The sequence below is a fragment of the Lepidochelys kempii genome, chromosome 14 (genome assembly GCF_965140265.1).
Source record: "Lepidochelys kempii isolate rLepKem1 chromosome 14, rLepKem1.hap2, whole genome shotgun sequence".
Taxonomy (NCBI): domain Eukaryota; kingdom Metazoa; phylum Chordata; order Testudines; family Cheloniidae; genus Lepidochelys; species Lepidochelys kempii.
Window position 1 is genome coordinate 553,263 of NC_133269.1, and position 12,461 is coordinate 565,723.

The 12,461-nt window shown below is 46.9% G+C and overlaps 1 protein-coding gene across 15 annotated transcripts in view; it reads right to left on the minus strand.

Moving 5' to 3' along the window:
- Positions 1-12,461, minus strand: part of ASPSCR1 (ASPSCR1 tether for SLC2A4, UBX domain containing) — an 87,170-nt gene that overhangs the window by 36,126 nt on the left and 38,583 nt on the right. For 13 of the 15 annotated variants that reach the window (XM_073310669.1, XM_073310671.1, XM_073310677.1 and 10 more), the window contains 2 exons: positions 7,004-7,143; positions 2,075-2,156 (listed from right to left, as the gene is read on the minus strand). In XM_073310669.1, the coding sequence (XP_073166770.1) occupies positions 2,075-2,156; positions 7,004-7,143 (222 nt within the window). The remainder of the gene's footprint in view (positions 1-2,074; positions 2,157-7,003; positions 7,144-12,461) is intronic. The other 2 variants (XR_012154791.1, XM_073310675.1) reach the window with 1 other exon arrangement.

A 12,461-nucleotide genomic window follows, 5' to 3' on the forward strand; every position in this document is an offset into this window, starting at 1 on the left:
GAGCGACCAGAACTGCATGCAATATTCATGGCACGGGTGTACCATGGATTTAATAGTGGCATTATGACATTTTCTGTCTTATTATCATCTATCCCATTCCTTATGGTTCCCAACATTCTGTTCGCTTTTTTAGCTGCCACTGCACTCAGATGTTTTCAGAGAACTATCCACAGTGACCCCAAGATCTTTCTTGAGTGGTGACAGCTAATTCAGACCCCATCATTTTATATGTATAGTTGGGATTATGTTTTCCGACATGCATTACTTCCCATTTATCAACATTGAATTTCATCTGATCGTTTTGTTGCCCAGTCACCCTGTTTTGTGAGATCCCTTGGTAACTTTGCAGTCAGCTTTGGATTTAACTGTCTTGCATAATTTTGTATTGAATAAAATTAATTCTCTCTGCCACTGAATGGAGCCATTATGAGCAGACGATTTCACATGCACATCACCGCAGACGTAAGCCACGTCAGACAACTAGGTCCTGTCTACACTTCAGAGTTTTGTCGACGCAAGTTACGCCGACATACAGCCACCATTGTAATTAAACCACTGTTGCATATCCACACTACGCTCCTTGTGTCTGCGGAGCACACCCACAATAGCAGCTCTTGCACGGACACAGAGAGAAGTGCGCAGTGGGTAGCTATCCCACTATGCAGCTGGCCGCAGGGTTCTTTGGGAAGGGTTTGCAATGCCTTATGGGGTCAGGTACAGCATCACATAATGAGGGTTTCTCAATGCCATCGTTCATGGGCATCCTACTAGATTGCCAGCTACTTTTCAGCTGCCCTGGTAACCTGCACCCCAGCCATCTGTCAGAAAGCATGGATCCTGCACTGTGTTCAGTATTGTGCTGTGCATTATGAACACAAGGCTAAAAAAGAGGAGCCCAACAGGTTATTTGGGTGGGGGATGCCTTGAAGAAGCATTTTAACACTGAGCCACAGTAATGTGTTTTGCTGTAGTGTGCTGAGCTTGGCATTGTTTGTTTGCGCCATGCTAGGAGACTGGTTATCATTGCTGTGTGTGCCCGAAAAGTAACACATCGTAAATCACATTTTAAAGTAGCACTTGGTAATATGAACAAACTGACATTGCTAAACAATAACTCAAGAAGCCCACAGAGGTGGGTGGGTGGGTGTGAGAGAGTGAGAGAGACACAGACACACAGTTGTGGAGAGTGAGTGTGTCAGCATGCTGTCTTTAAGTTCAGACAGAAGCCGGAAGCAACCAATCCTGAGGCAGAAGCTGGTGGGCACAGATAATTGGTGTCCCCCTGCCCCTTCACCCTGGCTCAGCAGATACCGGTACACCAGGGAGCAGAGGGGGACACCCCAGCATGATCCCCTGCCTCACTTCCTGGCTCTGCACAGCGCAAGTCTCTTCCTCCCCATGCCCCAGCAGCAGCCCGCCCACCCTGCCTGCTGATGTGTGCCGGGGAGAGCAGGATTCCACGTTAAAATTTTGATTTGGTGATTCCCTCTGAGTTCTCCTACAGCCTCCTCTGCCCACAAACCCAGGAGATCCACCCCATCCCCAGTAGTCCAGGCAGGAGTGCATTTGCTGCCGGGAGCCACACGCTCAGCTGGGCAGTAGCTATATGAGCTCTCCACGCTGAGCAGTGTCAAAAACTACCTGGGGCTTTGAAAGGAGAGGAGAACCTGTCTGGGTGTCTGGATGCAGAGCAGTGGAGTTCAAAATGGTAAGCAGAGTGGTCATGGTGAGCATTGTGGGATACCTCCTGGAGGCCAGTTACAGCAATATAATGAACACAGGGTCTACACTGACACTTTGTTGATCTATCTTTGCCGCAAAAATCTCTGCCCTCTTGTCAAGGTGGTTTTATTTTGTTGGCAAAGCAGGAGAGTTTTGTCAGCGGGAGAAGCATTGTAGTGTGTACACCTCCACTGTTATGCCAACAAAACTGTGTAGTGTACAAGGCCTTAGAAACCCTCCCCTAAGAGCAGCTGCAAGCGCTTAGGATCCTGGTGGTCAGAGTCTGGGCCCTGAAGCTATCTGACCACTAAATTTACACTCAACCAGAAAGAGGAAAAGGAACAAAGGCTACCTTTGGGTAATGCTCTAACTTCTCCTTCATCTGAGCTTCTCTCAAAGATTTTGTCATCAAGGGAGCTTCTTCCAGACGTTTCCTAAATAGGGTGAGAAGGAGATAATCTGTTAGTTCTACCACTAAGATTCATCTTGTTAATGTAAACGTAAGGCAAAAACAGGCCAATGCAGCCAACTGCTGCTCGATGTATTCCCCGCTCCCACCTCCATGCCAGCTGTCCTCAGATCCCAGTCCCTTCAGCACACCTTCCTCTCCACCACCAGTAAACCCAGAACTGCACCACCACAGCCACCCTAAAAGCCCAAACCCAGGTCCCTCCACATTCTCTCCTTCCCCATAAAGCTCTGCTCCACTCTTTGTGCATGACCACCACCCACTTTGCAACACTATTCTGAACCAACTCCTAAATCTGCCCATAACATTACCTTGGAACTCCTTTTTGCTTCCAGATATATGAGATCCCAGAACATTTTGAATATTTGTACCAGTACAGGTTCCCTCTTAAGCAGGCTTCATGGATTCTCTGCCATTTCCCCTTTACATAGAACAGGGCTCCAGAGCCTCAGCATCGTTTTAAAAAAAAACAACAAAAAAACAAAACAACCTTTCTAGACCTCATGGTTGTGAAGAAAACCTTGAGAACATGACCCAACTGACACAATGATGCCTGCCTGACTTTGTAGACAGCCTGAATCAATAACTCAGACAAGTGTAAACATCCCTTCTTCACCTCAATCATGGGGTAATAACTCTGAAACCTCAAAGTGACAATTTCACTCTGGACCATGAACTGTTTCACAGTGCATCACTGTAGCAGAATCATTCTGCTAATGTGCTTATCCCACAATCCCAAATTGCCACCCACACATCCCCAGATGCAAAAACCCAAACGACCCCATCCCAGGACTCCCCCATATTGATGATGAAATTAATTCCATAACAATACAAAAATATACAACATATTGAAAACTGGAGACGTGGGGGCAGCATAAAGTCAGTTGAATTTCATATCAAATCAATTCTGTACTGATTAAATGGAAAAGAAGCTGCTGTATAATTCCCAGCCTGCCAATGAATTTCAGGATCTTGCCACAGAAGTTAGTTCCCCCAGCATGCTGCCATCTTCAGTCTATGGCAGCAGGAAGAAGAGCAGCAGGATCACACTATCACACACAAAAACCGAGTTAACATGGAGTTAAGACTAGAGACACGCAAAATTGCCCTGTGCTCATCCTGCCCTGCCCAAGCAGGAGTTTAGCTCCCAGAATGTAAATCACAGAACAATCACAGAATCATAGAATGGAAGGGAACTCGAGAGGTCATCTAGTCCGGTCCCCTGCACCCGTGGCAGGCCTAATCTAGACCATCCCTGACAGGTGTTTGTCCAATCTGCTCTTAATCTCCAATCATGGAGATTCCACAACCTCCCTAGGCAATTTATTCCAGTGTTTAACCACCCTGACACTTAGGAAGTTTTTCCTAATGTCCAACCTAAATCTCCTTTGCTGCAATTTAAGCCCAAATGTCAAACCAGGAAATGCAGAGTTTAGTCGACACTTCCCATATAACTACTATACCAACTGAACTCTGTCCAAAGAGTCCCCTCAAGGAGATCAGAGTAGCTTACCTCTGCCAACCAACCGCAAGTACTTCCCAGACCAATGATGCTGCACAGACCATAGTGAGGGTAAATTCAATTGTATGAATAGGAATGCAGGGCACAGAGAAAATGGCACACTTGGTTAGGAAGGGGTAATGCATTTCCTAGTTTCCCAACATTTGAGTTCTGGTAATTAAACTCTCCCATTCTGAAAAACCACAAGGAGCACAGAATAGCGCTGAGCTCCCACACTCTTATCTCCTCATAAACAACTTTTTGGCATGTGAATTTTTCTTGGTTTTTGAGAAAGTGGGGGAAGTGAGGAGGTATGATTCAAGGGCAAATGTGGGCAGAACAAAGTGCTGTGGAGAGTTTTCAGGGGCACTTTTCAGATATCAACCAGAGGTACCACTAGGCAGTAAGGAAACCCCTACCAGGGCCCAGATGAAGCATCTGACATTACATGAACTCCAGGGTAATAAGTGATACAATATTAATGTGGATAACTAGCCATAGTTTTTGGTTGGATCCATAAAAGCCCAGGTGTATAAACTAAATACAGAAGTCAGGCAAGCAGGGGATTGGAACTCAGAGTCATTAGGATTGCAGATCAACAGTCTAAACCACCAGCTGGGCTGGTGGATGGGTTGCTCACATTTCTCATTCACTGAGTTCTGCCTTGCAGAGCTCAAACTGGCTCTCTAGCGCAAGTCTGTTGACCCAGGTGGCGAGGCTCAATTCCACGGGCTGCACAGACATACCCCAAGTGGCATGCCAATTTCCAGGCCAATCCGTAGAGCCCTGCACAGATACAAATTTATATCCGTGGATGCGGATATAAATCAGTATCCACGGAACCGCAGGGCTCTCCCGGTTCGCGGAAAAAGGAGCAGACCATGGGACCACCACTCCCAGGAGCCAGGGTCCCACATCGGCTGCTCCTCCAGTGCACCTGTACCACTCTCAGCTCACCAGCAGCTGTTCCTGGTCACACTCTTGTGTTCAAGCGGCATGCACACCCCCAGACAGGAGAGACAGACAGCTGCGTGGAAGGGCTGGAGGCAGGGCAGGGGGCTACAGCCACGCCGGAGGAGCTGCCAGCACAAGGCGCAGGCTCCTGGGAGTGGTGGTCCCACATTCTGCTCCTTTCGCCACTACAGTTCCTGGGAAAGCCCTGAGGTTCCGCAGATACCAATTTATATCTGTGGATATCCGCATCCATGGATATAAATTTGTATCCATGCAGGGCTCTACCAATCTGAATATCCATGTGGATTTTAGAGCCCTTTGAAAACGCAGTTCTAAGCAGAAAGCTCTGGTCAGCCCTAACTATGATGTTACATGGGCTGCTCCATATTTAAAGGAAGATTATGACTCAAACACTGAATTCAGAGCATTAATTTACTAGGAGGGGAAAGGGTTTATCTTAACTGAATACTTGTTACAAAATAGGATTAAGAGTTCAGAAATTTTCCTATACAGGTCCCCAACTTTTAACAGAATCTGTTCAGGAGCTCACCCAGCTTCTGTTCCGCACACATTCTTGTCAACTGCTGGAAATGGCCCACCTTGATTATCACTACAAAAGGTGTCCACCACCCCGCTCTCCTGCTGGTAATAGCTCACCTTACCTGATCACTCCTTACAGTGTGTGTGGTAACACCCATTGTTTCATGTTCTCCGTGTATATAAGTCTCCCTACTGTATTTTCCACTGCATGCATCCGATGAAGTGAGCTGTAGCCCACGAAAGCTTATCCTCAAATAAATTGGTTAGTCTCTAAGGTGCCACAAGTACTCCTTTTCTTTTTGTTCAGGAGCTGTAATGCCTTATATCTGTAATAAGTTCAGTATTCCTTCCTTCTCTTTGGGTATCCCCCAGGTGTGGAGCTATGGGTCATCACATCCTAGTTTGGCGTTTATAGTTTGATTTGATTTTCACCTTCTGTCATGTCTCAGATTGATTTATTCCAGCTGGTAACAGAAGGCAATTCTGTCATTAAAATTATAGAGATTTGCTTATTGGCTGCAGTCTGAATCCACCTCCCATTGAAGTCTATGGGAGTCATTTCACTGACTTTAATGGGAGCTGGATCAGGGCCTGTGTCAACATATGACAAACAAATGTATGGACAAGTTGGAACTTCCATGCTTGTTTAGTTACCAGCTATCGTTGTAATGTCAGATCAGAGCACATGCACTGGGGCAGTGTGAAATGTTATTTCAGCTCTCATGTTTTAGGCCCCTGGCATATGAATGCACATCCATCTTTAAAATCAGCAATTATTTGTGGTGGGGAAGGGGAATCCAGTAGCTTTGGTGTAACTGGTTGAAATGTACTTAACAGGTATGACAAGACATGAAATAATTTTAAATCCTGTCCCAATGTGGGCACCATGTGCCCTCCAGTCAGTTTATTTACCTTAGGTTTTTCTATGATGCTCAACACCATAGTATCTAAAAACATCACATGCACTGAAGAATTAATCCTCAACACCCTTGTGAGGTAGGGAAAAATTATCCTCCTTTAAGAGATGGCAGACTGAGGCACAGAGAGACACTGGGCCAGATCCAGAGATCCAATCCATCCCTTATACACTGCTCTGGCAGTGCCAAGGGGCCAGAAGGCAACCAAATCTCCCATGCTGGTGATTCCACTTACATCACACAATGTACCATGCAGCCACTGGCATTAGGAGTACGTTGGGGGCTGAGAAGGGGCCATTATCACGTAGAATACCATGGAGAAGCCACTAGGCCACTCTAAAATAAACCATGGCCAGCACACAACCAGCTCTAGGATCAAGGAGTCTTCCTAGTTGGGAAAAGCAAAGAATCTGGCCCAAGGTCACAGAGTAGATCTGTGACTGAACCAGGAACAGAACAAAATCTCCTAAATTCCAGTCTAGTCCCGGAATCCCCAATCCCATTCCTCCCTCCAGCACTCATTATTGGAGTGTCTTCTGTTCTAGTCTGTTGACCAATTCTGTTGTGTTGTTCAGTAGCTAAGCTCTTGATCTGAAAATCACAAATGCCCCAGGTCTGGAACCTAGTATGTTCTGTCCTGGACAGGTGCCAAACTCCTTGCTTAGGCCAAGTGATTAACAACAAGATTAAAGCCTGAGATCTCTCAAACCACCAAGGACAGGAGAGTATTTTATAAAACTGGGGAGCCAGAATTCCCAGGTACACAGAGCCCAAGCCATCGATCAGACCAGAACCTTTTCCCTATATATAGAGAACCAATCTATAGAGAACCAATGCAACACATTCAGAATGGCAAGAGGAGAAGGAGGAACTTCAACTGCTAATGAAAAGAAAACTTGCCTCTCACTCTGCAGCTGGGCCAAGCGTTTCCTCACATCATCCACTGTGACTTCGAAGAACTCATCAGGAAGATCCTGTGGGCCAGCAGACAGTGGCTCCTCCAGGTCTGGATGGCACACGACTGGCTCTCGCTCCAAAAGCTGCAGAGCAGAGAGGGAGCACAGGTTAGACTTGAATGCTATGCCCCAGCTAGCGCCAAAGCATAGCACAAAGAATCAGACCTCAGCATTTGCAAAGTAAGGTCCATTCACAGGATGCATCTCTCTTCTAGAAAAGACCTACCCAAAGGGATCTCTTCACCTACATAATACAAAAGACCTTATATTGTACTGCAGCTCCAGCTAACCACTCCCATGCTATAAGCACCAGGGAGCTACTCCTGTCCCAGTGTCTGTCCACACACACAAATCTTACCAGTGGTAGAGCACAGCTGCCTTCTCTCCCTGCCCTGGGGCAAAGCATGCTAGCTACCTGGCAGCAGTTCTGCTACAAACACCTGGATGTCTGAATCATCACCAGCCAATCAGATTAGTCAGTTTTGGAACAATTCTAACCTTTTAGAACCCAGACATTCTAAGGTAGATGAGAATTTGTATGAGACAGAAAAGGAGAAAGTGCTGCAATCTCCAGAGCTGAGAGGCAGGCCAGTGGGAGAACACGAGCTTTTATGGATAATATGCAGTTTTGTAACCAGGAGCCCCTGACAGCCAGTTGCCTGCCTGACATGGCCCAAGACGCCACGATTTAGGATATTCCTATTTACGCAAACCTCTTGGCCCTCTTCTCTCCCACACAGACTCATATACCCTCCAACCAACCTCCAGCACACCCTGCACATGGCCTCCTCTCCCATCCATTCTCCTTACTCATATGTACGGGGCCCCCTGGGAATACAAAGTCTCTCAGAGACAACGCAAATTACAAGGCAAGGTTTGCTATGTTTGTGGGCACCAAAGGGTAATTTGAGAAATTAAAAGAGTGAGGTTGCGTGGGTGGGACTCTCAGCTACTTTTAGAAAGTCAAGTGGAGTCAGCTCTAACTAAAGGGTGAAAGAGCCTGATTGCAGCTTTCCCTGGGCTGGTGAAGAGGAGTGCCCAGAGCTGCAGCATTCCCTGGACTGCGAGCACAGGAAGCGTTCCTGAGCTGCCAAATTGCCCTCTTGGAAAGAGACTCCTGCATATCAATCTTCCAGCGCTAACTGTTTACAGAGTTAGTTAACAGCTGCACTGATGCAGCTGTGCCTCTGTAGCGCATCTGGTGAAGATGCTCTATGCCAATGGGAGAGCGCTCTCCCATCAGCATAATTACTCCACCTCTGTGAGAGGCGCAAGCCATGACACCAGGAGAGCATCTCCTGCCGACATAGCACCAGTATAGACTCCACTTAGGTCAATCTAACTTGCGGCACTCAGGGTGGGGTGTGGGTGTCTTTTTCACATCCCGGAATGAGGTGAAATAACTTAAGCAGTATTGACAGGTTTCAGAGTAACAGCCATGTTAGTCTGTATTCGCAAAAAGAAAAGGAGTACTTGTGGCACCTTAGAGAATATAAATAAATTGGTTAGTCTCTAAGGTGCCACAAGTACTCCTTTTCTTTTTAAGCAGTATTGTAGACCTGCCCTGGGTCTCCTTCAAGCCAGGCAGCGGAGGCTACCTCACTTGCATCATTCTGGGCTTCACATGAACAGGACACTTTGCCATCCTCCCAAACAGAGGTAGTTAGATTTGATCTTGCTGCAATGATCAACTCAAAGCACATCTACAGCCTTGTCAAATAGCTCTGTACCCACCAACTCAGGAAAAGCCTGGGGAAAACATATGGGACACGCAACATGCCCTGAAGGGTCTCTGGAATCCCCAGGAGAGAATTCCAGAGCCAAGGGACCTCACTGAGAACACCTCGCCAGGAGTGCCGCATTTAATGTAACTGAGGCTAACAACTCAAGCACCTTGACTAATCACGACGGTAGCAGAATCCCACAAGAAGAGGGTCAGGCAGGGCCCAAACCATTTAGGGCTTTGTACATTAAACCCTTCAGCCAATACATATCATAGAGCATAGGTGTAACGTCCCCATAGGGATACTCCACTTCAGAGGAGGGCAGCTACGTTCTGGTCCCCCCTGCTCAATTGCTTCTCCTGCTTTGTGTTTAGCTCCTTTGGGCTACAGTCTGCCATAAGAGTCACACAGGCACTGGTTTCCAGACATCTCCATTCAGATAGCAGGAGGCCAAGGTCCTTCTTCCCCAATGTCATTCTCTGTCAGCTAGTCAGAATTACAGATAAATTGTGCAACAAAACCTGTATCATCCAAAAGATAAATTCTCTTATCTCCATGCCCATGTGCTCCAGCACTGCCTCAATACCTGCCACACACTAGTCCAGCAACAAAGCTGTGCACCTGCTGTGGTATGAAATATTCCCATCCTAGAACTTTTTAATCCTTTTCAACAGCACTGAATGCCGAATATCTGAAACAAATTCCGAACATACAAGTATAGAAACAAGCCTCTGAGTTAGTGACTGAACTAGCATAACATTTCTCTCTATAGAATATTCAACTTACACTAGAGATAAGAAATTCCAAGCCTGTCCAAAGGGTCTGCAAAAAAACCAATGCAAACAGAACAAGAATTCCCACCCACTCGACCTTTAAGCCAGACCCCAATAGGACACTAACAGCTCTAAGCTTTAGAGAGAATTGTCGTGGATGAATTTGTGGGGCCGCAGCACATACATGCAGAGCTCCTGCCATTCAGGCCCTACATTTGCACTACCAGTTCCGATGACAGAAACATGAAGAAAGCAGCACATCTTGCTCACACCGGCCTACCAACGAGGTGATCATTTTGCAATAGATGATACAGCCTGAAGAGAGACTGCTACTGAATAATACTTCATCTAGGTAGCTTACGCTCAGTGGTAACATCTGTGCCCCCTCCCACTCCCATCTCTACCCACCCACGCAAACAGTATCTATGGGCTGGAAGGGCCAATCTGTTTCTGTCACTTCACCCAGTCTGTGCTTTACCCAAAGGACAGCAGTTGCCATTTGCTGCTTCTTGTCCCATTGATATTCATTCCATGGGCCTTTCCGAGTCCAGTTGCTCCCATCTCAAGTTTGGGTCAGAAATTATCTCAATTGGCAACTAATAACCTTAAGTATAAGCAGAGTCTGAAAGCTACCTTCCAACCCCCATTCCTGTCAGCAGCGTCACCCAACAAGGGGACAGAGTAAATGGCATACACATGTCCCTCTTTACGAGTTCCAAAAGCCTGTGATCTAAGAACACCTGCTATCAATGAAGTCTCCCCCCAGATTCATGCCCCTTAGCTTCTGAGAGCCAGAAGCAGCTGTGTGTTCTCATAGGCAACGAAGGAGCTGAGGGAGCAACAAGCTAAGGCTGCTCATACAGAGGAGACTGTCAGCTACATCCTAATCCCACCAACTGTGCCCAATCCTGCTGTCCTCACCCCACCTCCACCTCACAGTTTGGTCCAGATTTCTCTGAACAGGAAGTCATGGCAGAGGGAAACAATCATTAGCTGACACTAGGAAGTTCCAATCTCTACTTAGATAATTAATGGGAAGGGCATGTTTTACCTTTCTCAGGCAGAAGCTCCTTCTGGGAAGCTTAGAGCAAAAGCATTATAAATCAGGGAGATGATACACCCTGCAACACCAGTTCTTGGTCATGGTCTCCAATATTTGCTGCCCAAAGTTGAGTTCTCAGGCACATCTGATCAACATGCTGGAGCCACCCATCAGGCTTCAGAATGTCTATATGACTCCAACCCACACAAGACACCCAATGTCAGCAAAAATGCCTATCTGAGGTCATCACTTTGGCTCTAAAAAAGGGAGCAGTGGAGGGAGGCTTTAAAAGCTCCCTCTGACTTCAAAGCGAAGTGGTAGGCAGACCCAGCTCCTCTCCCCACTGCAGTGAGCTCTGATCTCCAGGGGAACTTGGAGTAAAGCTACCTTCTAATAATTAATGTTTTGACATCAAAGCCAGCATGCGGCTGGTCTGTAAACCATCCTTAGCCCAGAAATGAAGAGACGCCCGCACAGATTTTATCCAGTCTCTCCCTTTCAATCCAAAAGCCACACACAGGCACAGCATTAATGGGAAGATTCTTTTACTAAAATGGACCTTTGATGTTTAAAAAAAAAATTGTTTTGTTTTGGGTTTTTTCCTCAGGTCTGAAAAGGGACAAAAAGCAGATGCCATGTGGCCAGCTCTACACTCTGTGTTGCTGCTGGGAGTGAGGAGGGCAGAGAAAGCCAGGAGGGGAGGCGGAAGCTCAGCTTAATCAATCAGCAGCAAAGGCACCCAAGATCAAAGGGCACGAAAGCATCAGTCAAAGTCACATTCTGTTGAACATGAGGGCAGAAACCTCCAGCAGAACCTGCTCCTGAGGCAGCTCTCACAAACTGGGAGTGGGAGGCTGGCTCTAGAAGCAACTCTAACTGGGTAGAACAGCACTACAGTTCTGGTGGAGAGAAGACTTGAGGAGGTAGGAGCAACTAGAGTCCTCCGCTGTGTGAGATCAGAGTCCCACTCAGCTCTCCATGCCTGTCTGAACACCAGGCTGCAGAGCAGCATCCCATATAGCTACAGGCAAGACATGAAAGGGGAGCTAGGTTTGGCCTCACACATCAGCACATGGAGGTGGAGAGAGAGAACAGAGCTGGTGAAGGATGACACCAGCCCTTCTGATTCTTCAGCCATTTCCCTACGGAGGAATGGGAGAGTCCGCTCCCCACTCCGGACTCCCATACAGGAGGAACAGCAGCCAGAGGGAGACAAGCTCAGCCTGGGCAGGCAGCACACTGTCCAGCTCTTCAGGCTCAAACCCCTCTCTCTCAGGAGTTCAATTCCGAGGATTAGAAGGGACCAGCCAGTCTGGAGCATACATGAATATTCATAATTTAACTGGAAAAGAACCTGACTGCTACATGATTTGCGGCTCAGGAATCCTTCCAGGGTCTGGCTTCTGTTTCTAGGCAGTGAAACCCTCTCAAGAATGGGGAGCAGCCACAGAGAAACCTGCAAAGGGGGAGATCATGCACACAAGCTCCACCCTGTTGAGCTCCCATGAAGCCAGGCTCTCTCTGAACCTCACCAGACATTTTTCTTGCTACTTCTAAGATTTTATTTGTTTAATTTCTTGACTGGCTCAGGGCTGAGGCCAAAAGGTAAAACTCAAACCTCAAGGATGCCATAGCAGGAAGCATTCAAAAGGAAAGAACAGAGAAAGGGATTCTGTGTAGGGTTAAAAAAAAGTCAGCCCCTGTGTTTGCGAAGTAACCCAAGAGACTATCATCCCCAGCTTCTGGAGAGTGGACCCAGTGACAGCAGGAGAAGTTTTTAATCAAATTGTGAACTCCATTTTGTCTTGTAATCTCCATTTTCTGTTAGGACCTCCATTTTGTATTATGTGCTGAACACATTTA